The sequence below is a fragment of the Falco cherrug genome, chromosome 12 (genome assembly GCF_023634085.1).
Source record: "Falco cherrug isolate bFalChe1 chromosome 12, bFalChe1.pri, whole genome shotgun sequence".
NCBI lineage: Eukaryota > Metazoa > Chordata > Aves > Falconiformes > Falconidae > Falco > Falco cherrug.
In genome coordinates, this window is record NC_073708.1 from 27,478,029 (window position 1) to 27,505,201 (window position 27,173).

General features: G+C 39.6%; 1 protein-coding gene across 11 annotated transcripts in view; it reads left to right on the forward strand.

Moving 5' to 3' along the window:
• ELAVL4 (ELAV like RNA binding protein 4) overlaps positions 1–27,173 on the forward strand; it is an 83,207-nt gene that overhangs the window by 27,926 nt on the left and 28,108 nt on the right. For all 11 annotated transcript variants that reach the window (XM_055725130.1, XM_027807030.2, XM_014280860.3 and 8 more), the window contains exon 2: positions 11,419–11,659. In XM_055725130.1, coding sequence (XP_055581105.1) covers positions 11,431–11,659 — 229 coding nt within the window. In that variant the 5' untranslated portion in view covers positions 11,419–11,430. The remainder of the gene's footprint in view (positions 1–11,418; positions 11,660–27,173) is intronic.

Below are 27,173 nucleotides of genomic sequence, written 5' to 3' on the forward strand. Positions count from 1 at the left end.
ATTTTTAGCAGAAAGCGTGAATGCTGGAAATGCTTCCTAATACGTGTGTGCCAGCTATACTGTGGCAATGTTGCTGTTGATTCCCTTCCTGTGAGAGCAGCTGTTCAGGGAATTAATCTCTTTGCTTGATGCAGAGGGTCCTGAAAAATTCAGTGCGAAAGCTACGGTGGTGGCTGTGGCCATTTTTAGTGTGACCATTGATGGGGACTAGCTCCATGATCTAGCACAGTGGCATATTGTTCTTTAGTCTAAACTGGGCCAGGAAAAAAATATTCTGTATTTTGTGTGCTCTGTGAGAGATTCCGGAGTGCACTTCAGAAATTGACATTGTGTTTGATAATTTATGGAGCACAGTTTATATTTAACTGTAGACACGCTAATCCAGGGGAAAAGAGTAGTATATTTTTAGAGTCTTTTTTTTTAATTCTCTGTACTTGTCATTACCCAACTACTGAAGGAAGTGTTCACAAATGTAGATGTTCACTGGGGTAGAAATGTTGAATTTAACTTCCATCGTTAATCTTTGCTATATGCAAAAATGAATATATAATGTTTGTAATGTTTTTTTGTGATTATCAAGAAGCTTTGCAGCCGTACATAGCCATTGCGGCCGCTGCAGGAGCCATGTTCTCCTCCAGCATTCCAACACCAGGCTGGACCAGGATGCCTAGGCTGAATGCCTCAGCAGTCAGGGATGCTTAGGTGATATATTAGTTTTAATAACGATGCAATATCACTTCCTTCCCCCAAGTTCTTCTTGGAGGTGAAACACAGATGGAGAGAATCCAGCTCTGTTAAGGAGTCTGCCTATGACTGCTGGGTATTGTAAGGGAAATCTAGCCAATAGAAAGCGCAGTAACTTGGTTAGCATTAAAAAAGCCAAAATAAGTAAGCTGTTCTTACATGTTCAGGCTGTTGGGATATTTCTGCCTAGTAATCTCTAATAATGCTGCCAGTTTGGGGGTTACCTGTTGACATCTAAGCAAAATGTAACATATGGCTTTTGAGTCAGGATAGCCAGGATGGCCTGGGTGCCACCCTGTCCCTAAGCGCCTGTGTCTGAGCAGGGGCTGAGGTCAGCAGGGCTCCTGTTGGGTGCATTAGCAGAACTGTGTCTTAACCAGGAGTATTGTTATCCATGGTCTGTTCACTTTGTTTTTAAGAGGAGTTTTGAAAGATTTTTAGCTTCTTGGTGTTCAGGGTATGTCGTTTGATTTGAATAAGAATCTGGTGAACTTGAATATTTCATGTGGAAATTTTAGCAGGCATCTTAGTAATTGGAATAAGGAGGGTGTTTGGTTTGGCCTGTGGCGTATTTCCCTCCCTTAGTACAGAGATCAATAATCTGCGTCCAGGATAAACGATTAGGATATGTTAGCCTGACCTGTGACAGATACGTGCATATGTACTTGATATTTTGTCCTGTATTGACGAATAAAATATTATTAAACTGTGGTCATGGCTCGTTGAGCTTAGCAGAGAAGCTTTTATGCATGAGATTGTTGGAATTTAAGGGTTACTGAACTATCCGATACAATACACTAAAACTTACTCTCATTTAAGCCATTCTGTGGATACTTCTTTTATGAGACTGCCAAGAGTAAACAGCTGCTTCTGCATACTAGAAGGTCATTTCTGATCACTTTTCCACCAGAAATTTCTTAATTCTTCAACTCTTGCTATCTGTTCATGACCTTTAAGATGGTAATGGCCATATTACTTCAGAGTAATTTGTTTTAACTTTGTCTGCCACAGGTATGTTACAGAAGAATGCCTGTATTTTATGGAAAGATTATTTACATAAGCACTATCAATGTGGTACACTGATCAGTCATCAGGCTGCTGACTTACAGGTGAATTGTAGAAATGACATTTTTTCTTTATTACTAATCCAGTTCAGTTTTTAAGATAAATACACTGTTAGGTTGCAATAAGCTAATGTTTCTAATGATGGAGGTAGAAACTGATGTTCAGCTAAGTCCTATTTTGGGGTCTCTTAGACCTGCAAGCAGTATCCATAGAGATGCTGTTGCCAGCAGTTGAGATGTACACATGTTGATTAGTGTTTTCTAATTGCATTTACCAGTGTGTCTTCATTAAGGTCCTGTTGAGGACAGAGCATTAAAACATCTTGGTTGTGGCATGCATTTTGCTAAGCCGTGCATTCCTGCCTAATATAAGCTTGTCTTTGCATTAAAAATGTATGGGCAACATTTTCAGAAGAACTTGAGGTTTAGGAGCTGAAATCCTATTGCAGTGAATGTTAATGAATCTTAAATCGCTTAAGGGCTTGTGAAAATTGTAGCTTTTGTTTCTAGAACTTCAGTAGAAATAACAGCGGTGGGGGGTTGAATGTTCCTAGGCTTCATGGAGAGCCTGCTCTGTCCTTGCTTTGCTTTGCCTTCTGGTAAGTAGACGTTTTTAGGTTTCAGTATGGCTTGTAATACAGCTTTCACTGTCTAAACTCTCAGGTTGCGAATGATTCTAGATTATTTTCTTAAAGGGAAAAACAAAGTGGAATTGTGACAGGTCTACAGCAGCTGAAGACTTGCAGCTGTCTGCTTGTTACATGAACATGTTTGTACCCATGGGAATCGGTGCATCAGTACACAGTGCAACATACATATTCCCAAGTCAGTAATATAATTCAGTTACAGATTAGTAATATGTAACTTGGTAATACAGTCAGTAAACTAAACAAGTAGGAGTGATTAGGAAGCAAAACTCAGGGCTAAAAATAAAATTCAAAAAGTAACCAAAAATATAAAAATACTTCCTCAATTTCCTTTGCTTTCATTTCAGTGTATTTTTAGGCTGTATGTCCTTCAGACTGAGGAGCTGTCTTAGATGTTGATCTCTACCATGCTCTATTAATATTATTATTATTATCATCCAGTATTCAGGCTTTTGAGAAACCCTCCAGTCTTTCAGGGTTTGCCTCATACTTAATGCTTTTGGTGGTGTTCCTTTTTTTATCAACCTTCTAACACAGATTTTAAATATGTTTTTCGTTAGTCACAGTCCCTCTTTCACGAGGGACAAGACAGTCACTAGGAGACCTCTTGCCTTTGTGGTATCTGCCTAATAAAATGCAATCCATGAAGAAAGAGTAAGTTTCCATCCAATTTTGGATTGGAGCATCAATCAAAGATCTGATCTGATCTTGTTGAGATCGATTGTTTTTCCAGACTCCTTTAGCCTTCATATGCTTGTAGTAGGTCCAGATGAAAAGCCAGGAGGGAGTAAGGAGCAATACAGAATGATGAAATAAATAAAATAAAGCTCTTGTAAAATTTTAGGTACGGAGTTGCCTGGTATAAATTTGGCAGAAGTAGAAGGGTAATTGAAGAGGAAATAGCTGTTCCTTCATAAGGCAGAGCCTGACCACATTGCTTTTTGTTCTGTTTTCAAAACAGTACAGACCTCTGAGTGGAGGTGGCTGGTGACCCATGGGGATGCGGGCAGACAGGAGCTGTTGATGGCTGTATCCCAGTGTAGAAGTAGGACATCTCCCTGCCACCAGCCTTTGTTATGGTCACTGGTGTGTGGGACCAAAAGGGGTTCTAAGGGGTTTTAACCTACGCTAGTTGTGTATCTCGTCTTAATAGACTGGAGACACATCCATTTTTCTCTCCAGTGTTTTTGACAATTGCTTTCTCCAAAGCTGTGTTCCAGAGCAATGTTTGAATGCTGTGGAATCAAGACTGTGTTCTCCTGTATCTTCATGGGTAAATTATGCTTAATGGCAGGAATTATTACAGGCAAATTCTGGTGAAACCAGTCTAAATAAAGAAGGGGCTAACTGGCTTTCTAGAAGTCAGTTTGTCTTGCTGAAAAGGTTGCCCCTGATACAGGGATAGTAGGAAACTCCTGTGGTGGTCACCTATTATGCTGGTTTTCCTCACCGTTTTGTTAGTGCTCTAGACTCATAAGGTGTATGGAGAACACTGAAGAATAGGGCCAAACATATCTGAGGTTTCAAATGTGCATAGTTTCTCTGTAGTCTTTGCAGGAGGTGAAGAAGCAGGAAACAGTGACTGAAAATGAAGCCCAGTAGAAGTTCATACAGAACCTCAAATACTGTGAGTTGAGATCATAAATATGATAAAGCTATAGCTATACTCCGCTTCTGGAAGAATGTTTCTTGTCCTTAAATGTGCAGTGCAGCCCTCCTATCGTGCTTCCCAGAAATTGTTGTGCATGGCGTGCTTGTCCATGCCATCTACTCCCCAGTCCTGTTTTTCCTCAGGGCTTTGGGGAGTGCTGAGCTGTATGTATGCTAATTGTAGTTCACCTCCTCCAATTCCTTATCCCCAGTGTACCTGCAGGAACAGTAAGAGACCATATAAAGTGTGTGATACGATGCCTTTGTTCTTATCTTGTCAGTCATTACTGGACGTGTAGTTCTGTGAGCAGTTTCTCCTGCCGATAGCCTTAGTAGTTACTGACATTGAAATGATTTTGGAGTCTTCTTTTTTTCCCCCCCACTCATTCCTTTTGTCCTTGAAATCAAATGCAAAGCTGTAGAGCCCATGTTTTGTGGGAACAGAAGACATATTTATCTGAAACTCAAAAAATAAAAATAAAAATAGGCAATTTGGTGCCTCATTATGCTGTTAAGCTTTTTGGAAAAGCTGTTAGGGGTGGTGACCTTATCGCTGGGCCAGGTTTGAGGATATTGTGTTGTGTTACGGAGCTGTCACAGCTTACTGTGTAACTTCAGCAGTTTGCCTAGATACTTTCCTCTGGTTTGGTGGTGGTTTTTTTTTTTTTCCTCTTCTGCAAAACTTGGAATAAAAATAACAGGTTTTGCCTTTCTATTTTTTTGTCACCGTGTTGGTACAGCGGCGGTCCCTGCCTTTACTACCTATTTGTACAGCATCTAGCACAACTTCATACTGGTATCAGTTACATCCTTCAGGCACTACTGTGAGAACAAGTAATATTGCCAATAAACTTCGTATTCATTTCGCTGCAGATCGGGGACAGAATATTTTGTTTTAGCATACTTGTGCAAAAGCCTATAAGGGACTAGATCAGGATAAATTTAGCTATTAAAGAAAACTTTCTCCTTCATTTGAACTGGAGCTTGCCTCTTAAAATGAATGTATTTGTTGTCTTCTCCATTTGTATTAGTTGCATGCTCTGTACAATTACTGTGGCACCCATAAATGTGAACTTGCTGAAAATGTTTGAATGCCATTTCAACCTGAGTGCAGTGTGCCCTGAAACCAGGATCTTGTAAGAAGGCTGTATCTGTGCCAGAAGAGCCAGAGACTGGTAGATTTCCGAGCTGAGAGTTTTCAGTTATGTATCTATATTTAAATATGGCTTTTACTTGAAGGAAGGTAAAGATGGAGCATGTAAAAGTGCGTGTGAGTGGGGAGCATGTCAAAGTATGGAGGGTTAGATAATGATTTGTTTCTGGGATATTGGATTTGCCTCCAGGCAGATTTACTCAAAAGCTTCATTTTCCTCCTTTATATCATGTTTGTGATGTATTTACTAGGTAAATAATAGCAAAGCGTAGTTGTGCAGTACATAAAAATGTAATTGATGGTGAAATTTGACAGTTGTGTTACAGAGAAGAAAATCTTTACTGGAGCTGCACACAGAGCATCGTTTGCCTCTCCTAAGGTCACTTTAGAAAGAAGCCCACCTAATGTGTATGTGAGGTTCAGGTGCACCTACTTCTCACTCTGTCTGGACTTGTAGTTTTGAACCAATGAATACTCAAAATCACTTTTTTAACACTCCTATGGGAAGAAGATGATCTGTCCTGAAGATTTTTATGATCCAGTGCCTCATTCTGCAAAAATGTACAGATGTCTTTAATCCCCCTGAAGTGAGTAGCAGTGGCTGCATATGAAAATGGGATGGGAGCATGCTGCTGCTGGTCCAGGGCTGAGGGACCTACCTGGTCTTGGATATATTTATATGTTCCACTCCATACCTACAGACTGACCTTCTGGCTTTGGTATGGCTATTCACATAAAGATCAGCAGATGGGAGGGCTGTGGATGGATCTGTCAGGCACTCCTGTAAATTAGGTATTCCTCACCTGCAGAAAAGTTCTTGTGGGACAGACTTGGGCTGTGCTGACTTCCATTCAAAAGAGCAGATACACTGGGAGTTAAAGCCTGCTTCCCATTATAGAAGGAAACTTTTGTGAATCTACGTTTATTTTCCTCGAGAGGTTTTGTTTGTTTCTCCTTTTGTCATCATTCAGGAGATGGCTGTGGGACCTCTGCCATGGCACCATTTGTTTTCACTTGTAAAAGCAAACAACTTGCAATGCTAATTAAAAGAGTTTTTTAGATAAATAATGCAAAGCTCTTACATTATCTAAACTCTTTTTTATGAGAATGTTCTGAGTTTGTTCATTAATGAACACTTAGAAATAATATAAAATTAGATCTCATGAATTCTTCATGAGGTGTAATTTACCATGATCATTTTTCTTGGCATTTAGGTGCTGTGAACAACAGTTCATTATTCGTAGATAAATTTTTTTGACTTGAGTCCTCAAAATGGATGTCTACATGAATTCTCCAGTTTTTAGAATTTTTTTCAGATTTTGATTTTGGGAAAAGATTGCTTGTGGTGTGTTTCAGAACACTTTTTTGTGCCTATAGATAATACTTAATCATTGTTACTGGTTTTTTTTCTATACATATCAACTTAATTTCTATTTGTTGTGGAGTATACGTAATTCAGATAACAAGAATGGGTACTAATTACTTGCTAAATACAAGCTCCTTTCAGTGTACATGTGTGACAGTCTTTCAGTTTAACTTAGAGACCTAGACTGCTGAGAAAAAAAATTGTAAATATAAAGCATGTATATTTACATTTATCAAGCCATTGGCTATTACTTATGCATGCAATAGAGAGATAAGACTGTCTTAGTTTGTGGGTAGTTTTCTAAACGATTCATTAGCTGCTTTGTAATGGTAGATGGATGTCACATTTACTGTATTAATTGAAGATTAATGTCAGTTACTCTAGCTTGTTTAAGCATTGTAATAGTTGTGTTTATACATACAGGTATTCTTTGCATCATTGTTTCAAGATAATATTTCAAGAATACATTGAAATTAATTGAATTAATTGTTTTTTAAAAAACAAAAGGAGATATGACAGAAGTATTTCTGAAACATTGTTTGTAATGTAGGAGATGCTATAATGGCTACTTGTCGCTGATACTTTGTAGGAGGGGTTATACCAAGCCTTTTGGTAAGCAGTGTTTTGCAAAACACTGGCAAAGCTTGTGCTGTCTTCCCGAGCAGCAAAGCATTTCTTTGTGAAATCTGTCAAACTAAAATACTGTGTACTTTGCTGATACGTTACCATACTGAGAAAAGTAGTACGCCAAGAAGGCATTTTTTAAAAGCAGCAGTCTGATGAAATACATCCAGAATTTGAAATACGGGTTGCCTTTAACTTAAATTGCAGTCTTTAAGTTCTGTCACAGATAGTATTTTTTCAATGTTATAAAGATAGAATATTCAAATTATTGGCAGCTGAATGAATTATCAGTGTCTGCCAATGGTAACTGGGGGGGGGGGGGGGGGGCGAGGGGGGAGAAAAAACCCAACCCAAAACAAAATGCCTCTTTATACCAGTAGCATGTATATGTCATCACACCTGATGTTTGCACTGTAATATTTCATGGCCAGTAGTAGCTGCATAAATTGGGTCTGAGAAGGTCTACAAAAGCGTAGAGGTGTTGCTAAAATGTGGCATCTATAGAGATGTAATCTTCAAGGGATAAGAGTATATTTTGTTTTTTTAAAAAATAACATTGGTGTTAAATCACTGTTGGATTTACCACATTTATTTTGCTGGAATCCAAATAAGCGCTTGATGAGTAAGACAGAATTACAGCCTCTCTTAGTATTTCTCTAGAATTGAATTAAAGCCCAATACTTCCTTTAAAAAAAGCTATTACCAGTAATTAAAATGTAAGTTAACTGTGTGCCCAGGAAACTAGGGTATCTATTTAAAAACCGTTCATACTGTGGTACAGGTATTGATTTAAAAATCTAAAATCTTAGTGTTGTGGATAGAAAAAAACCAGCAAATGGCATGTTGAAATTTATTACTTGAATTGATGTTACTCTTATGTGCTGACTGAGGTGGGATCAGCAACTACTTTAATATTAAAGACAGTCATCAACAATAAATGCCCCAGTGCATGCACACTGAACTCTTTAACAGTGGGTTGGAGCTTCAGACATGTAGGGGAAAGGACAGAATGTTTGGAAAGAAGAGCTAGGACTTACCTTTTTGTTACCATTAATAATTTAAGTGTTTACTAATGATGTGAATCGATATGTACATCTAAAATAAGTGTTATTCCTTTGTGCCCATGAGAACTTTGAATGCAAGCTCTGGCACATAACTGCTTTTGCACAGAAATCACTCTGTAAATGGAGACCAAAATCATGCAGTAAAATTACATCTGAAGTACTTTTTCAGAAACATTTTTAATAATTCTTCAGCATTTTTATCTAACCATTGTTTTTTTAATATAGCAAATTGATTTTCAGTAATCTACAAAACTGCAATAATTTGAAAGGCAAATAAGTGCCTTGATTTTTCCTTTCTACTATTGAAAAATCAGGAAAATCTAATTGGAGTTGAGTGAGAATAACTAGAAAGAAAACCTGGCACCTGGTGCAGCATTGGTTTATGCCAAGCTATTTTGATGAGGTATATGAGGAAATCTCATTGTTCAAGAACAGATTTTTAAGGAACAGCTTACTTTTAATGTTCTGAATGTGTTAAATGTCTGAGTTGAATTCTTTTAATTTCCTTGGTGTGGAAGGTAAGCATGCTGAAAATGTAACTAAAAAAAGTTTATGAAGTATAGAAGTAGGACACCAGCCCGTTTTGAATTTTGTGTTCTTTCACAGATTTTAAAAGATCCAAGGTTATTGTTTATTGTGGGGAACTATAGATGGCTTTTGTGTCTGTTGCTAATAATAGGTGATATACCTTTCTCAGTGCATTGTGCTGAAATCCTGCTTTTGCTGTAACTGAAACCAGTGGTGTGGTATTCCAGTCTGGTTTAGAAGGGCAGGATCAGTCCCTAAAATTGCACTTTACCATGTGAGGTTTTTTATGTTGGAAGGAATATGGTCAGATGATTTAAATGCTCATGGAAAGCTGCAATTAACCATATCAGCTGTTTCACTCATCTTCTGAGTATATCTTATTCTCAAAACTGGAATTCTTTCCCCCCCAGTTTTAATCAAGTTGATGCAGATACATCATATATGAGCACACTGTGCTCAGCTGAAGCACAGTCAGCCTTGGGGTGCTAAACCCCAACCCTGCAGCAGGCTGTTACTGAAGCTTAGAGTTGGTGTTGATGTCTGCGGGGTCACAGAGGTACAGATATCAAAGGATGATCTTCCAGCTGGAATCCCGAGCTAAAAAGATTAAGCAGCATTTGAAGCATTTAGTAGTATGTGTGAGTAAATATGTGTATGAAGTCAGATTGAAAAAGGAAGTATGGCTGGTACCAGGTGAAAGGGAAAGTCTTGAGGAGTGTATGGGGCTGGTGTACAGCTTGACAGAGGATGTCAGCAGCGCTCGGTGCCATGTGGCTGGTAAAATTGGCAGGGGGATTCTGGTTTGGATGTACTGATTTCTTCCGAAGTGAACTATTTTTGTGAGGTGTATTTTCAAAACTATTCTGCTGTGTGATTTAAGGCCTTTCTGTTAAGCACAGTGTGGCAAGACTTTTTATTTAAAAAATGTTAAACCAAGAAACTATTCCTGGGCTTGATGATAAAAAATAATTGTGGTTCAAAACTTACTTCCATTGATGAAAAAGAGGGTTATTTCCTAAATGAGGCAATAAACTAACAGCAAAGCATTTCAAGTAAAAATAAATACTAATAGAATTGACCAGAATACAGCCTATTTAGAGTCTGAACCACCCTCATGCAGTTAATTTTAGAATGGACACCCCTTTTTGGTGTGTGTCCCCATCCTCCTGAATTACAGGCCCAATTTGTCACAACATGTACCTCCCTAGATCTTTTTTTTTTAAAAAAAAAGGCAAATTGAGTCTTGAGTAATTATAATAATTATAATTATTATCAATTACTACTCAAGATGGTCACATGGTTCAGTGTGTGTGGTGTCTTAGCCCTCAGTTCTCCCTGTGTTTGTCCCTGTCCCTGGGCAATAGAGTCTTCTGCCTGGGGCAGCAGTCTGCATCATTGACTCTGAGTCTTTGATGAAGGAAAGCTGAGCCCATCTGAGGGATATTCTTTGATAACAGATACCAGTGAAGCTGCACACTGCTAACTTCTCTGTAGACAGCAAAAGCCACCATTTACATGGCTTTAATTTATCCAGATTTGAGACTAAGATGTCCTTCCCTTGTCAGTACTGGTGACAGTGAAGACAGTCTGGAAGCCGTGGTAGAGGCAAATACCTACATAGAAAAGGCTTGCAGTACCCAGTTTTTTCTGCTTCCTTTGCCTGCCTGTGCAATTTTCAGATGAAAGCTTGTGTTCTGCAGATAAACATGCAGGCAGCTTTACTCATGTGACCAGTGGCACTGGTGACAATGGGGCTACTGTCCTGCACACACTTTGCTAAGCTGGATTCTTATTTTTCATTTTTTGGAAAGGTCTATTTGACTCTCTTCTGTGAAAATTGGAGTTTCGTGTTCCAAGATAGATGTGCTTGTTAAAATTCCAGCCTGCACCTGTGCCTGATAAGCCTTTCTCTGATTAAACCTTTCTGGTTCCAGTAAATATCTGAAGACCTTTGTATCTCTGAAGATTGCAAATCCAGGGCTTTATTATTTAAAGAGGTGTCACTTTGTTAGTGAAAAATATAACTGGAGAATATAGGTCATCACTGGAACCAGTAAATGGTATGTCTTGGGACACTCTGAGTTTATTAATTGAAGGGAATCTGGATGGCGACATGTTGCAGATTGACTGTGCCTGGTTAATGTTGTTGTCATTGCACTCTGTGATACAGTTATTAAATAGGTAAAATATTTTACCTTTTCATATAGAGCCATACACTTACTTCATCTGATTTAATGGAACTATAATTTTAATTATGATTATTACCTTAAATTATAATTAAATTTGTGGTTTAAATTTACATTTGTGAAAATGGCTGCATGATGAAAGCAGACATCAGCTTCACGTTAACAAAAAAGGTTTTTTAACTGCATCTTAGTATATGCTCACAGCCGAAGACTAGCATGACCTACTTTGCAACAATAACAGAGGAATCAAGCTGGGTTTTTTGTTGAAGTATCTAAATTGGCCATGAATGCTACCTACTCATTCGTTTGTAAGTATCTTTAAAAATAGCTATTGTATCTATGAAACTTAAGGGTGGGTTTTTTTTTTCCCTTCTCCTCTTATTTTGATGTAGATAATTAGCACCATGGAGCCTCAGGTGTCGAATGGCCCTACTTCCAATACAACCAATGGACCCTCCAGCAACAGTAGAAACTGCCCTTCCCCCATGCAGACAGGGGCTGCTACAGATGACAGCAAAACCAACCTCATAGTCAACTATTTACCCCAGAACATGACCCAGGAGGAGTTCAGGAGTCTCTTTGGGAGCATTGGTGAAATTGAATCCTGCAAGCTCGTGAGAGACAAAATTACAGGTAAGTGCTTCATATTGTTGACTTGTTGTGCGTCAGGGTCCGTTTACATTTGGGGTCAGCAAAACCTCGGTGCCTACTGCAAGTGCTTAACACGGGGAATACTGCAGATACTGTGATGAATTCTTCAGATAATAAACCTTAAGTTTTCAATGATGCACATTGGATCTTGAACAACTGTAGAAGAAGCCCCTTGTCTTTCAGCCTCTGTACAGATCTGAGGAGAAGTACAAACATTGCCAGTCTGCGTGCATGTGACACGCTATGCAGCTTCTTGCAGCAGAGCTCAGGTGATGACATTACTTTCCTGATCATTCGGGTTTTTATGGAGGGTAGTCTAAATGGCTGGAGCCAACTGAGTGTTCCAGATTCTGCCTAGTTCTTTCACCATACCTCATCAAATTTTTGCCTGTTAGCAACACTGTAAAGTCAAGGTGGTTCTGCGTGCCTGTCACGGTTTATTTACCACAGCAGTGCTCTGTAGTTGGGAGCCACTGCTCTGGATTTCGCTCGGACATTTCTGGATATTGTTTAATGAGCTCTGTTCCCTGAAAACATTTTAATTCACCATGATCCTTTTCTGCGTGAAGTGACACCCATTGGTAGGTCCCTTCAGAATAAGAAAAGCCTCCCCTTACAGTTACTACCTCAAAAAGGAGAGAAATGTCTGCACTGTTGCTAGAGGAGGTGTGGATGGCTGCATATTCACCTAGCCTACTCTGTCCTTGCTGCAGCAGCCAGGAAATTCACTGATGCACAAGATGATGGGATGAACAATCAGCTTTTATAGCTTGCTTTATAGGTTAGTTTTATAGGTTGTGTGTCTACTCGCACCGTAGGTGGGGAACAGCTGAAATTTCACTGCTGTTTAGTGCATCACCTGCATTGTTATGTTTAGCACAGAGAGCAACAGCCTTGGGAAGGAAAGGATTCCAGGAAAGGAGCAGTCTCAGATGAGCTCCTGGCAACCTGGGTGTGTGCTTTGTGGAAAGAGGCACCATGTAAAGATGAGGAATTAAAATACAAATTATCATACCTACTTCCATAACAGCCTGGCAGCCGTTCTGTTGGCAGCATTAGGATGATCTGCTTAGTGCTTTTAAACATGCAATGCTGCTTCTTTATTTACTTCCTGACATATAGCAATGTTCTGGTTGAACGCAAGGCACATAACAAATGGCAGTAGCTGCAGGGCAGCTCAAGTCTTCGGAAGTGTAGTCCAGCAGAGCTTGCTTTAGCATGTTGACCATGATGTATCTATTTCAAAATATCTTCTGATTGGGCTGCAGCTTCAGGGGTATTAAAAGGAAGAAGACTGAAAAATGGAATTGCCTTTTATTTATTATTTATTTTTATCTATTTTAAAAAAAAATCACTTAAACTCCTGTTCCAAAAATATCCATGCAAATAACTGAAGTCCTCTCCTTTTATAAGCATAGTTGGTGCAGTATTCCGTGTGACATACCACCCTTGATACCTGTCACCAGACCAGTTTATCTCCAGACTGTTGTTTTTCGTTTAGTCCAAAAATAATCTGAGAAATTAAATTGCAGGTTAGTTCAGTTATTTCAGACAGAAGCGAATACCTAACACTCATCTGCAAAGGTCTAGTGTGCCTAGCTTGAATTTTGATCATGGCAGGTCCTGCGTTTCATGAGCTTTTTTGCTTCTCATATCCCTCAGATTCATAGCAATTTCCTCACAATATAATTTCAAGACTGTAGATATTCAGTGTTGGTTTTGTAGAGAATTGGCTGTCTTTGGACAGAAAGCCATTACTTCATCAGCTAAGAACAGTATCCTTTTTGTTTCATTCCATCTCCAGGCTTTTGTCTCTGTATTTGAAAATGTGAGAAATTTGCTATATAATCTTCTAACATCCTTGAGTAGTTTTTTGCCTGTGCTTTTTGTTTCTGTACGATCTTTATGGTCAGTAAAATACTTTACAGGAACCATTCTTTAAAAAACGTACACAGGTGCTTTGAGTTTTACACCCCTAAGTGACGGAGGAGCTTACATGTTTCTTTAAAAAGTGATACAAGTGCAACAGAACCGAATTTGCAAAAAAAGAATTGTCCTCCAAAGTGTCTGTGCCACTTTTGAAAACAGAATTCAATCTGCCAAGGTTTTCAGGCCTGTTATCAAGGCACTGTGCAACCTTACTGGATTTTAGGATGCGTGTTCATTTCTCACATTGAATTCAGTTAGCAAATTGAACGCAGTCCTGCCAGAAGCAGTCCATGTTTTTAAAGGTTCTTAGAACACTGACAGTAACAAAATGGAAATGCACTGAGGTCATACCCAGCTCATCTTTCTGGATCGTCATGTAAGTGTGTTCCTCATTAGGCTTTCTGGGGGTTTTATGGGTTTTGGGAAGGGAAGGGAGGAAGTATGCCAGTAGGCTGTAACAGGAATGACTGGCTTCTCAGGGATTCTGTTTTTTTTTTTTTCTTGTTAAAAAGTCAGTGTAGATTTTTTGACAGGAAAAGCTGTATTGCAGAAGAAACAGTAACTACTTAAGCTATTCTTGCTGAACTGGTGAGGGTCTGAAACAATTTAGATTTTGTCTGCTTTTGGATCTTCCATTGTTTCTGTTCAAAATTTTGTGTTTTTAATAAATCTCAGCAAAGTGTGCTGTTGCAGTGTGCCTCCAAATGAATGTTGGAGCTCTTTCAGTTAGAAATAAGGGTTGTCTTCATAGATACTAAGTTTTTCTCCTTCTTGCCAAGGTAAAATATTGGTTACATCAAGGAAAGCCAGGCTAATTACGGGAAGAGGTTGCTTCAAGAAAAATAAAAAGTCATAAACCACATCATCATTAAACAGTTACGCTGGCAAAACCATATTAGAAAATCTTGAATGTATTTCTGAGGCTAGATAGGATTGAATTGGTTCATGTAAAAGATTGTCCCTCTGTCCTGTTATAGGAATTTCATAGATTTTGTGAAATAATGTTTAGGCTTCCAAAATACTTTCTCCTAGGAGCTCAGAGCTACACAAATGCTGTTAAACATGCAAGATCTCTTTGAGAGAATTTATTATCTGAACTTTTTTATTAATTTTAAAATGGATTAAACAATATATGTCAGGAATAATTTACTCCCAGTCTTTTTGCAGTCTTAGAGCAGTAGTAGGGCTTTTTAAGAAAATTGATTTGTGATGTTACCCCTCGCTTTGGAAAGACACGTTTTTAAACAAGCATATTCCTTTACTGGAAAAAAAAAAATGCTAATTTGGTAGTACACCGTACTGAGTTGAATAGGAATGACAGCTTCTAAGACAGCCTTTAATTTGGTATTCAAAACCAAAATTGTAAACTTCGGTTTTGTTTGGTAGCTTCTCAGAACAGGCAGGATATACAGTAGCATTTTTAAGAGATGCTAATGACTTGAAAGAGGAGATGGAAGTCAGGCATACATTTTAATTATGGGGGAGGGGTTGCAGTAGAAAAATTGGGTTTTTTCACTGCAGAGATTTTAAGGGAATGAGACAAGGAAAAACAGACTGAAGATAGTTGCCTTCATTTGGCAGGGGTGTTTAATAAAAGCAGAACTTGTGGTTGTAAAGTGTGCTTATTAAATTCTTCATTTACACTACCTAATTAATTCTAGCATTTTAAATTAACAGTGAAACTGGTCCCTGCTGTACTGTTTCGTAGCTACAGCATATTTCGTCCAACAACCCAGTTGTTCAGGTTTAATCAGCTGCTCTCAAAAAATGAGAAGGAACTTGAATTAAAAAAAAAACTAAATGGCATAAACATTTTAGAACAGTGTTAGATGAACGAAGATGACTTCATAGAGGAAGACTGTGGCGTCAGATGGATGTGAGGCTCAGTGTTTACAAGTGATGTGAAGCTATATAGTGTTGCAGATGCTATTTATTTCTTCTGTCCAAAGAAAGCCAGTGATCTGTATCTTCCTGACTTTGGGGAAAGAGAGGGCTTGAATTAATTGGAAAATTTTGAGAGAAGAAATGCTGAACTTGTTTTGTCCTGTGTTTGAAAACAAAAGATGCGCTCAGCGTAGTGTCTTGTCAGTCACACTAACTGCTGCTGGCCAAGTGAGTTGTCCTTGTTGACATAGTTTGTGTGTGGGAGAAGGAGGTATTTGTTACTAATTTTTTAATTGATTTGGTGCCCTTAGGTGAGCTCTTCAGAATTACGTTCTTGTTTCCCTGTAATTTGCACAGGAGTTTACATCTTGGAATTTTCAAATGATCCATATCTAAAAATCTTTGAGTCTCAGTCTTTCAAGTCTTAAAATGATCCAGGCGTGCTGTAAAGCAGAATATTTATTGATACAGGATTTCTGTGCATCACTTAACTTATGACAGAGTTTGCATATTCCTGCTGTGTGGTACAATTTGATGTTCTTTGCATGCATAATCAGGAACTTCATTGCTCCTCTGCCTAAAATGCAACTTTGTTTTTAAATCCTTCCTTCTTTAATAAGGAATTCTTTTAAGATTATGTACGAAGATATTTTTTTTACCTCTTTTGTTTTAATTTCAGGTATTTGTAGTAGGACTGATGCAGACTCAGATTAAAACTACAGTTCAGAAATAATTGTGGCATTCTAAGTGTAATATAAATACTGATGATCGCTGTGAAAATCAAGGACAAGCAAGCTATTGACTCAAAGCAGTAGCATCTGTGTGTCCTTACATGTTAGGAGAGAAAGAAATAAAGAAATACTGACTGGTTTACCTGTAGTCCTCTCTGAAAGTTACGGATTGTCCGTTCCTCACTCTTTGGATGTTCAACCATATGATCCAAGAAGCAAAAGCTAACAAAATGGCAGTGTCAGAAGTAATGCAGCATTATGAGAGAGTACAGGAAAACATCTTCCACATAAAAGCAGTGTTGAATGCTCATTTCTCCATAGAAACCAGTAAATTCCTAACCTAGGAATTGCTCTGCCTGTACGCTGAGCAAGCTACCACGAACCCCTTCTGGTCCAGAAGTATGTCCACACTACATTTAGTTGGCATCATCTGGCCTCTAAAAATTCTCTTTTCCTGTCTTGCTGTGTAACAAGCAGCTTACCAGCACATACCGAAAAGGTGCTGCTGTAAGAAGCAAAGACCCAGATTTTATTTAACCAAGCGTGTTCAGTGAATGATGGCACTGAACTGGTGTTTGTCTGGAACGTGCTGTTCAGAGGTTGCATGCTTGATGTCCCCTGAAATTTGAGGCCTAATTAAGCAGCCTTAATTTCAGCATCTGGAATCAGTAATTGTTTTGAAAACAGTGGATGGAGAAGGTCTGTATCCTCAGGAGCAGAAGCCATTAATTGCACACTGCGGTGGTGACCCTAGGAGGCAAGAGGGAAGGAAGCCAGGTACGATCATGTTCCCCAACAGTACAGCTCTTCATGAGGGAAGCTCTTGAATCTGATGGCAAGCGTACAGTAGCAGGAAAACACTACTTAAGCTTTCCTTAGTAAACAGTAAACTAGTATTGGCCCAGTGTTTGTAGCAGGCAACAGCTAAGCTTTACGTATTTTAATGGGAGGTTTTGATGCCTGATAGCATAAATGAGCGAGAGGTCATACTGTCCATCTTGGGATCAAAGGGGGACTCCGAAAGCTCATCATATTGGAAAGACACAAAGCAAAACCAGGAGTAACGGTTAAATTCAATTATAGGAAAGATACCTTTTGGTAGTATAGTTCATGTCAATAGGTAACCATCACACAGTTGAGTCTGCATTTGAAATACGCAGGCTGGAAATTGCAGAAATACTAGTAAAATTTTGTTGCTTTGTCATGGGGGGAAAATACTTATTTTTACTCAAGGAAAATAGGTCTCAGCTATTTATGTTTAGAAGCTTCAGATAGAACATACATTCACTGGAAACTGGGCATGCAGAGGCTACCAGTGTTTTGTATATGTTTTCTCTGGGAATTTTGTAAAAGGGCATACCAGAAGTGTTTGCTATTGGAAGAAAAAATTGACCCATATGCAGATAAATACAGCTTACTGTCAAACCCAGCGTTGTTACCTGATTCTAAATGACTGAAAGTCTAATCTGAGCATAAACTACTTTTACATTTGATGTCCAGTTCACTGATTGTGCTTTGAAAAAGCCTTCCATTTTGAGATACTACTGGTTCCAGCGGTTTTTTCCCCACTTAAAATACATTAAACAGATAGGATTATAGAATGTAGGGATTACGTTAGATAAGACTTAAACTCTTTAGCAAGTATGTAAACAGTCATGCCTCCTGGCATAAGCCCACCTAATAACAGGGTTTAGGAGAAAAATACCTTGTAGAGGTAGTTTATTCCCTTGTTGACTTGGAAGGGTATTTTTAGTAATTCTCCATAAAGCGGTAGTAACTACTCACTGATCTCTGATCACTTATTTGGTAGATCTTGTTAGACTAGACTGTTAGCAGCAGTTGCTTTGCGCTAGTAGTAAATGAGAATTAATGCAATCCTTCAGAACAGGAAAAAAACCCCAAAGTTACATACTGTGGTGGTTGCCATGTACAAAGTGAATATAATTCTGGCATTTGGTTTGATTGCATTTAAAGGCTGTATTTAGTAGTGCCCCTTAAATTAGCTGTGCAGGGAATCTCTGTAAGAAACAGTGCAGCTTTCTACATTTGACTTCCTTGAAAGCAGAAGACAATGTTTGCTGAAATTGAAAAAATATTTGTGCAGCAGAGTACTCTGGTAGAGTTCTTTTGTCTGAAAAATAATACCAAATTAAGTGAATTACCTTAGGTTCTTCAGGAATTGACTTTTAGATTGGCCTCACTGTATTTTAGCGGATACATGAGATTTGTATGGGAGTTATTTCTTTGTGTTGAGTGCATGGTCCAAAATGCAGCAAGGAAGGAGTAGTCAGAACAGTGTAGCTGCAGTTGAAAGTCAAGTGCCCGGAAAAGCAGAAGTTGAATGTGTTTCAGAGCTGGAAAAAGAAAATTCTTTCTGTGAATCAGATGGAATACAGAGCATGCTTCCATTTCTGGTTATAGTCTTTGTCTGGTACCTCCAGCTGCATGTGGAGAATAAAATATTATAAGACAGGGGGGGAAAAACAGACATGTTTAAGAGTCATTTAAACCTAAAATCTAGGATTATTTTTTAAAAAAACTAAATATATGGCTCTGAATGTCATTAAAGAGCTTTGATAAGTTGATCTTAATTTGGTAGCCTAGTTATTTTATTCTTACAGCTTATTTCCTGAAGTGTATTCTGTTCTTCAGCAGAGATAAACTTAATTTCAGTTGCATATCCTATTCTAAGGGCTGCAGATTCAAGACAATCCCCAAATATTGGTTATCTAAATGAACATTTGCATTAAGTATCTGAACTAAATTCATTAACACTGTGGGGGAGGGAACACAGAAATAGTAGTGTCTTAGTGCTGGTTTTCTAAAATATGTTTGGTATGGGTTGATGTCTATTCTAAGTGCTGAAGAAAATGGTCAAATTTGCATTCATTTTCTTTATCACCTCTCTGCAGTCGCCTGGTGCATATTCTGCGCTGGCGAACAAAAGAATTTTGATTTCTGATTATTGGAAAGAAGCAATTGAAATGAGTGTTGGGGCAAATAGGCAGAAAGCAAGCAGGCATGACCTGTGAGGTGTGAAAGAGCCTTCTAATTAACCTCAGTAGTTTCAGTCCTGAGCTTGTTCTGAAGTGTGTTAAATGTCTTTAATGCATATTCAGTTTATTCTTCAGTTTTAACTGCTTGGTTTGGGTAAATAACATCACCTTCCTATCAAATCTAGTGAGAAAAGGTTAGCAGTATGGCTTTCCTTAACAGTACAAGTACACTTAAACCTCTGAAGTTGTGACTTCCAGATACAGGGTTATTTATGAGGATTTTCAGTGTCTGCTGACTTTTTTCCATCCTTCAAATCATCTGCATTGAAGATAACTGTCTATCAGGGAAGAGCCAGATGGAACGGCTCTGTTGGTGAAACCCTCTATTTGATGGCAGTCTACCCTTAACCTCCAGTGTTGTCTCTCCTTTTTCCCTTGTTACGCCCTTCCCTCTAGAAGTGCAGACCCTGTGCGGCAGCATTCATGCACAGCTTCTGTCCCTAACCAGTTTCTTTTCTTTCCTTTTAGCCCAAGAAGGACAAGGAGAATGGGGAGGAAAGGAATGAGAGAGTTCCAGGAAAGCTCTGGGAGTTTGGCAGCAGTGTCCATTAACGATGAGCTGGATTCCAGCTGAGGCAGGGTCTTTTGGGGCAGCAGTAGGCAGCACACCAAGAGATACCTGTCAGGGCTCTGAGGCTGACTTTCCCCGCATTCATCTGTTCCCTGCTACTGAAGACCCTCTGCCCTTCAGCCATACCAACAAAGCAGCACGGCTGTGCTGTGGCTGTCACGTCTGCCCATCTCCCCAGTGCCCTTGCTAGACAACTTGTCCAAGAACAAAAGGGACCTCTGTAAAACCAGTCTAAATGGTTTTGGAAGTGGCCTACCTCCTGCTGTCCCTTTTCACAAGACTGCTTTTTTACCAACGCTGCATTAGGAGTTTCTTCTTGGCTTTAAGATGGTGTTTGGTAAACTTGTGACCAGGATTATTTGACCTGCCTGCAGTAGCTGTTTTTCAGTGAGCCAGGAAGTTCTTGCCCCCTTCTCTGTTGCAGAGCTGATCCATCATCATCATCACTTGACTTCCTAGCATACAGGTGCTTTTCTCTACATTAAGAAGAGCCCTGCAAGATCTTCTGCTTGATTTCTGGGAACAGTCAACCTGAGGCCTTCAGTTCAGTTGGGATCTGCTGCCCATGGGAGTGTGTCTGTCTTCGGCACTCCTGTCTTTTTCCTCTCTTGTGTTTTCTGCTAGCTCAGTTTATGTGCAGTCCCTATACTGATGAGATAAAGTACCTCTTCAGACTCAATCCACTCGGACCCCATCCTTCAGATCTGCTTTGCTTTTGGGGTTACTCTAACTGACTTGAGCAAGGACCTATTTACATCATCGAGCCAACCTAAGTGAGATGCCATCTGTAGAGAGCCAAGTTCCTTTTGGGATATCTACTGCATGGAGGTCTTGCCTGGCCTTAAATCCTTTCCTTTGCTTCCAGAAAACTGCAGAGGTTCAGTCCTAATGCTTTGAAACTTAAGGTATCATCTTAATTTGACTTCTGGTTGAGGCATTAATTTCTAGTAATGCTATGTTGTTAACGTACAAGAACATATGGAGAATGGGGGTTTATCACTGTTTTCTACACCTGCACATCCTTGATGCTGCTTACCATCTATTCCTTTCTGCTGTTCGAAGGATACTTTCTCTTGCTGCCTGAATTGGGAGTCCAACAGCCTTTGTACACAGCTTACTGGCAATTGCGTGCTTATAGTTAGCACTGATAGCCAACATATTACTGAGAAGGATTTTTGGAAGTTGCTCTGATGCTCAGCCTTTGCCAACAGACAAGCCTACATTTTTGGATTTCAGCAGCATTCTACTTCGTGTCCTGTGCTTCATTCCTGGAGTGGTTATTGATAGGGTGTTGCAGCCTCTGACTTTTCAAACCGTTCGTGGTACAGACTGGGTTTTGTTCAGGCCCTTCTGTGCCTCCACATGCCTATTAAGACAGGGTTTGCCCAGGTGCCATGTTTCCCATTTCTCTGATGCCCCAATCTTGTGGTCATTACCATCCCTGTGAGATTTTCTTTCTAAAGAGAAAGAGGGGAAGAAAGCACCATGTCACTGAAGTCCAAGTCCACTTCTTCAACTTTGCTCACTGGCTCTGCTTTGGCTGACTCGCTGCTGGGGTTTCTTAGATACAGCTGCTGTTTTCCATTCTTCCTGAGCCGTATCCATCACTTGATTTTGAAGATGTTCCTACTTGTCCCTGCTAGGAATTTCAGTGCAAGTTACTGGCTTGCAGGTGCTGCTGGAGACAGGATATTGGACTAGGCAGACCTCTGCTCTGACCTAGTAGTGCTGTTCTTAGGACTCTCACAGCATCTGTTTAATCAGTGGAACATATCACCTGGAGGGGAAGAAAACCTGAATGTTTTTATTATTTTTATTCACAAGAGCCCAGACTGTTTTTTTTCCAGTTAGATGTTTTTTAAGTGGTGTTGCAAAAGCAGATGGACAAAAAGCTGTGTCATACTCACCTGCAAGCAAACAAATGGCAGCATTGCCAGTATGATTAATTGTTACTGTACTAGAGGGGCTGCAGTTTTTGTGCTAGAAAGTCTAATGTGCCTGCTGCCCTGTGTGGATAATTGTGCTCAAACGTATTTTAAAGCACCTCAAATTAGGTATCAACAGGCTTCCTGTTCCCTAGGATTCTGTTGGTTACATGTAGGGGGTATTTTGACTTTCCTTGTTGTGAGGATGGGTAGGTAGGGCATGAGAAGATGGGACATGTAACAAGGAGGAAGTATTCTCTAGCAGTTCCTTTTTTAAAGAGTCCTCTGTTCTCCTATGTGCTGTATCTGTGTAATTTCTATTTACCAGTGCATAGCTTTCTCCTATTTCTCTACTTTTTCTTTGAATATTTTCCTGCTCTGGAAGCCACTTTGTCTTAAAACAAAAGAAAAAAAAAAAAAACCCACAACCAAAAAACCCCCAAACATGAACACCTTGAGAGCTTGCCTGAACAGTTTTCCCCCCTTTATCCTTTCTACTACATTGGAATAGCTGCTTTGTTACCTTAACTTTGTTTACTGGTAGGATTGTGATACTTGCGCCAGGTTAGGCATGTTTAGGTGCTTTGCCAAACTGGAAACAAAAGGAAAAATAAATGTATTTTCCCTCTCCTCTGTTTACTACCTACACGTTTAATATTGTGAAGAGCTCTTCTACAAGAGTTGTGTATCAAAATGTGCGCTGGTTTTGGTGGTGGTCAGCCAGCAGGAATGGCTTGTAGTCAAAACAACACATGGTACATTCAGTGCCATACATGTGAATAGTGTCCTATATAGGAGAAGGTGTAGGCTGAAACAGATTAAATATGCCATTTTTAAAAGGAAAATTTTTGCTTCTCAGTCTCAAGAAAATGTGAGGGGTATATTCATGCCAACTTTCTTTTCAACAAAAGTACCAAGAAATTTAAGTGATAGGACTTTGTTGTGTGCACATATTAGTTCTGTTTTCTCCTTGAAGCTGTTTTCTTTTTCATTATTTCTATTACCATCAAGTATCTAAAAGGAATATTATAAACTTTTAAAGTTTACTTAAATTTCTGCTGTTGTTTTGAAGTTCTTGAAAGTTCTGTCTTAAAGCCAAAGCAAATTTGTTAAGTAGGTTTGCTGCACTCATGAGTATTGATGGATAACGAAATTTTTATGGGTAGCACATTTTGGAATACAATAAAGTGGCTTTACTTTTCTCAGCATCTTTCCAGATGCTGTGTGAAGTAATCTACGTAAATCTAACTATTACAGATTAACCTTCTTAGCTGTCAGGTTGCAGCTTTTATTTATGTTTTTGCTGATCAAATTAAAAATGCTGCAGTCACAGGTTGTGTTGTTAATATTAAATTTTGTATTCCGGTCTGTAATAAATTACTTTCCTCTATGCATTGGAAAAACTGGTTAGTAGAGCTCAAAGAGCTTAATTAGCAGGCTGTTTGAGACAGAATAGGTATTCCGAGTCATTGTTCAGAATTGCTGTGAGTTTCTTAGTGTTGTGGTGGCTTTTGTTTTTTTTGTTTGACAGAGGCAGAGGTACAAAACCTTAAATGTTGCTGCATTAAATTATTTAATGACAAAATTACCAGGGCTTTTTGAATTTGTAGTCATCCAGGCTTCAGATATTGCTGCTGCAGTGTATTGTTATGCCCTACTTAATATTCTTGTTTTGCAAAACAAACTAATTTTTCTCCAGTTCTATGTGCCTCTGCCATTTCCTTTAGACTGAAAGCATTACTGCCACTACTTGCACATAAAATGCTCCCAGGTTTGAGGATACACTGGATTTTCGTACCTGAGCTGTACCTTTCCTTTCCAGATTCCTCTGCTTGCATAATTCTTCACAGTGAGAGAGCATGTTCTTGGTCTTTAACAAAAAATATCTCTCCTATAAACCAAGCTGCATGTTTCTTTAAGCCACAACTGAGTTTTCACTCTGCCTGTGCAGTTCTCTGATCCATCACAAAGGTGTGAACCCTGGTGAGTGCACAGGCTCTGTTGTGGTTCTGTCCTTCTGCCGTTCTTTTCCCCAGCACTCCACCAACTACCATCATCTTCTAGAACAGTGGGTTTTCTCATGAGATTTTACTTTAGGTGCCTGGAATCACTTTTGTTGACGTTTGGTACGTTTGCACCTAAATTATGCACGTGGTATGGTATAGGATCACTGGGACTGGAACTCACTGGGCCCTGTGGTCCAAGTCTTACCAGTAGAAGAATCGCTTGTTTCCTTTGGTTTGCTTTCAATTTCCGCTCCATTGTTCAGTATTAAATTTTTTTAGGTGCCTTCCACGTTCATCGAAATTTCAAAAGTACTGATGTTTGAGATGGGATGTAGGAAGACTGAAGCGTGTTCCTCCTCCATGACCTACTGATTCACGCTGTTGGAGTGCCTTTTCTCTTTGGTTTCAGACAGTGTATTTTTTTTACCCTCTTAATTTCATCTTCCCTTAATGAGTAACAGTGTTAAGTAGCACACTTTGAACATTTCATCTCTGCTCGTAGTCCTTAGGCATTGGAAGTATCTATAGGCTTTTGCATTTCTTTTTAGTCACAATTTACCCGAAGGACAGCATATTTTAGTGTTTTAAGACGCAAGATTAAAAGTGTCCAGTGTTGCTCCCAAGCCTTAAATCATTGTTGATTTAAAAACCCGGTGGTTGCTGAAATTTGCCTCCAGTTTGTTGCTTTCCTCATTTCCAGTATATCCATTGCTTACTAAGTTGAATACACCCTTTACCATTCTTTCGGTACTGCTGGTCCAGCAATACTGTATCCCCTCCCACTCCTTAATGTGACATCGCACGTTTGGGATGTGAAAGGCTGCCTGCCACATATTGCATCCTTTATGTAATGCAATGACTTCTTTAACTCCTGTTGCTAATTTCTTTTCACACTGCTGCTTACCATTTTTTATCTCTGGTATGTCCTTCGGGTTTTTTCTGGGTCTATTTGTTTTCACTTTTTCTAACTGAATATTGTTTTAACTTAGCCTGTTTGTTTCTAGTGTCTGCATTCCTCTGTTTAATTCATCTCTTCAGCATAGAATTTACTGTTCCGGATAGACAAGTCATGGCTGTTTCTTGTCCATTCATGCCTGTCCCCAGAACACTAGATTTTTATAGTACAGTCCCTGTTCTGTTCTGGGACAAAGAGGGGAGGAGTGCAGCCATGCTTTTCTCAGAACAGCTGCTGATTCAGAGGCTGTGTGCTCCTTGAAGGAAGGGAGGGAGAAGATAAAAAGAAGGGAAGCAAGAGATGTCAGCTAGATGGGGGAGGAATCCAAATATTTGTTCAGAAATGGAACTTGGTTGTCTTGCGTTATGTCGGGAGCAGTAGCTTCTGGAAACGTACTTAATCAGTTGCTTGCAGTAATATGAACACACTCGTGCTTAAAATCAGTTTTACATTTAAAGAAACCTGATAGAAGCAGGAAAACAAAAGAAGAGGGTAGTACATTCTGTAGCATAAAATGTTCTGTAATATATTCTGTAAGCATAAAATTCTTACAGGGTATCTCCAGCCCAGCATGAATCTCAGTGGTCCAGTGATAAAATTGCTTAGGGTGGGGCAGGTCCAGTTTTAGAGCCTTGCTCTAGTGACTGTGTTACTCTGTCCAAGTAACCCTGGAAATCTTCACGCCTTCAGTTTCTTCTCTCCAAAATAGGAATAAAGTGCTTTCCTCTGTGTTTGTGAGGAAAGGTGTGGTACAGAGATAAAGTGCTTCCATGCTGGTAATCGGAACCGCAGAAGACTCCAGCCAATTCAGCAGCATTTGTCTCAAACTGCCACTTAAGCTTTGCATGCAGATTAGTCCATGTCCTCAAGTACAGTAATTACACAGCTGACTTTGAAAACTCTGTGTAGTATGCAGGTAAGAGCAAAGTCTTGTTTCAGGTGAAATGCAGAACATCTGAAATGCTAGAAGCCCTTAAGAGACTGTAAGGCACTATCTGCAAGAGTAGGTGTGTTTTATATTGCTGGTATGGTCAAGTTTAAAATGAAGTAATTGCATGTTTTTGAAAGCCCTCCTGAAATTTCTGTGGGAGTAGGATTTTTGAAAGGATCTAGTGGTGCTGGGCAGCAGCAGGTTCTGTCAAAGCACGCTCCATCTTGTTCTGTTTTCTTGGGTGCATGTGTGGGGCTGTTCCAGAATGAGAATCATTAGAGTGTCTAATTCTGAGGGGTAGCAGCTACCGTCAACTGGAATTTCATGTGCTGAGAACTGCTACTGCTTAATCATCTCTGAAAATCAAGACATTAAGACACTGTCTTGCATTAAGGGATTTGTCAAAACTACAGAGGAGGACAAAACTTGCGTAATCTCTGATGCTGCCTGGTGAAGTCACACTCTCTAACTTGAGGTGCTGGTTGAATGACATTGCTTGTAGTTGGGTTTTGGGGGTCTTGCTTTGTTTTTGAGGCCGCTGTGTTCAGGTCCTGGTGGTTCTCTTCCAAACAGATGCAGAGATCCAAGGGTTACGGTTACCTCACAACGCTAATCATTTGAACACTTTAGCTACATTTATAGGATTTGCTTCACGTTTCGGGCAACAGGTTTTTTTTATTCCCCTTTTATTTTTCTAGTTATTTTCCTAGGCTTGTTGTCATGGTATCTGGCACTTCCCATTCAGATATTAAAATTGAGTGAGTGGTGTCTGTATGTCTGGTTCATTTTCCCTCTCATCGTCTCCTCAAGGGAGAGTTTTACGTGGGATGTAGCACGCTGTTTGCAAGGGCTTCCTTTGGGGGATTTTTTTAATCATGTAGCAGCGTCTCTGTTGCAGAAGGCCTGGTGCAAAGAAGCCCCTTCCACTTGGACTGGAGTTTATTAAATCCTGTGTGTGTAAAGCTCCCGTGGGAGCTCACTGTGCAACTCGTGACTCCCCATGAGCCCCCCAAAAAGGCCTGTCTCCGCACAAATAAGCCTTTATCCAAGTTTCTCTGGCACTGCCAGAATTAAGGCAGTGATACAAATTTTCTCCCTGCAGATTTCCTATGGGGAGGGCCCAGCCTTTGCTATTTGAGGATCAGGGTTCTGATGCCTTAGGGGAAGAGTTTGCCTGAGGAGTCTTGTCCTGTCTGAGCAGGATTGTGTCAGCATGTACACCTTTACAGGTGCTCGAGCTGCAGCTAGGCTCCAGCCTGTGCAACACAGGGGTTTTTCCCAAGGCTTATTTTAATAAGATTTGCTTACTTATTTGTTATGAAGCCACGAACATGTTTTTTAGGAAGGGATCTGTGGCAGGAGTATCCCAGCACAAGTCTGGAACCTGCCTGTCTCTCTGGTAGGACCTTAAGAAGATGAATCTACTGACAAAAATTTTGCTGCTGGCTGGTTTTAACCAAGGATAAGTCATGCTGTTTAATTGTAGGTGCACTGTAGCATCGAAGTGT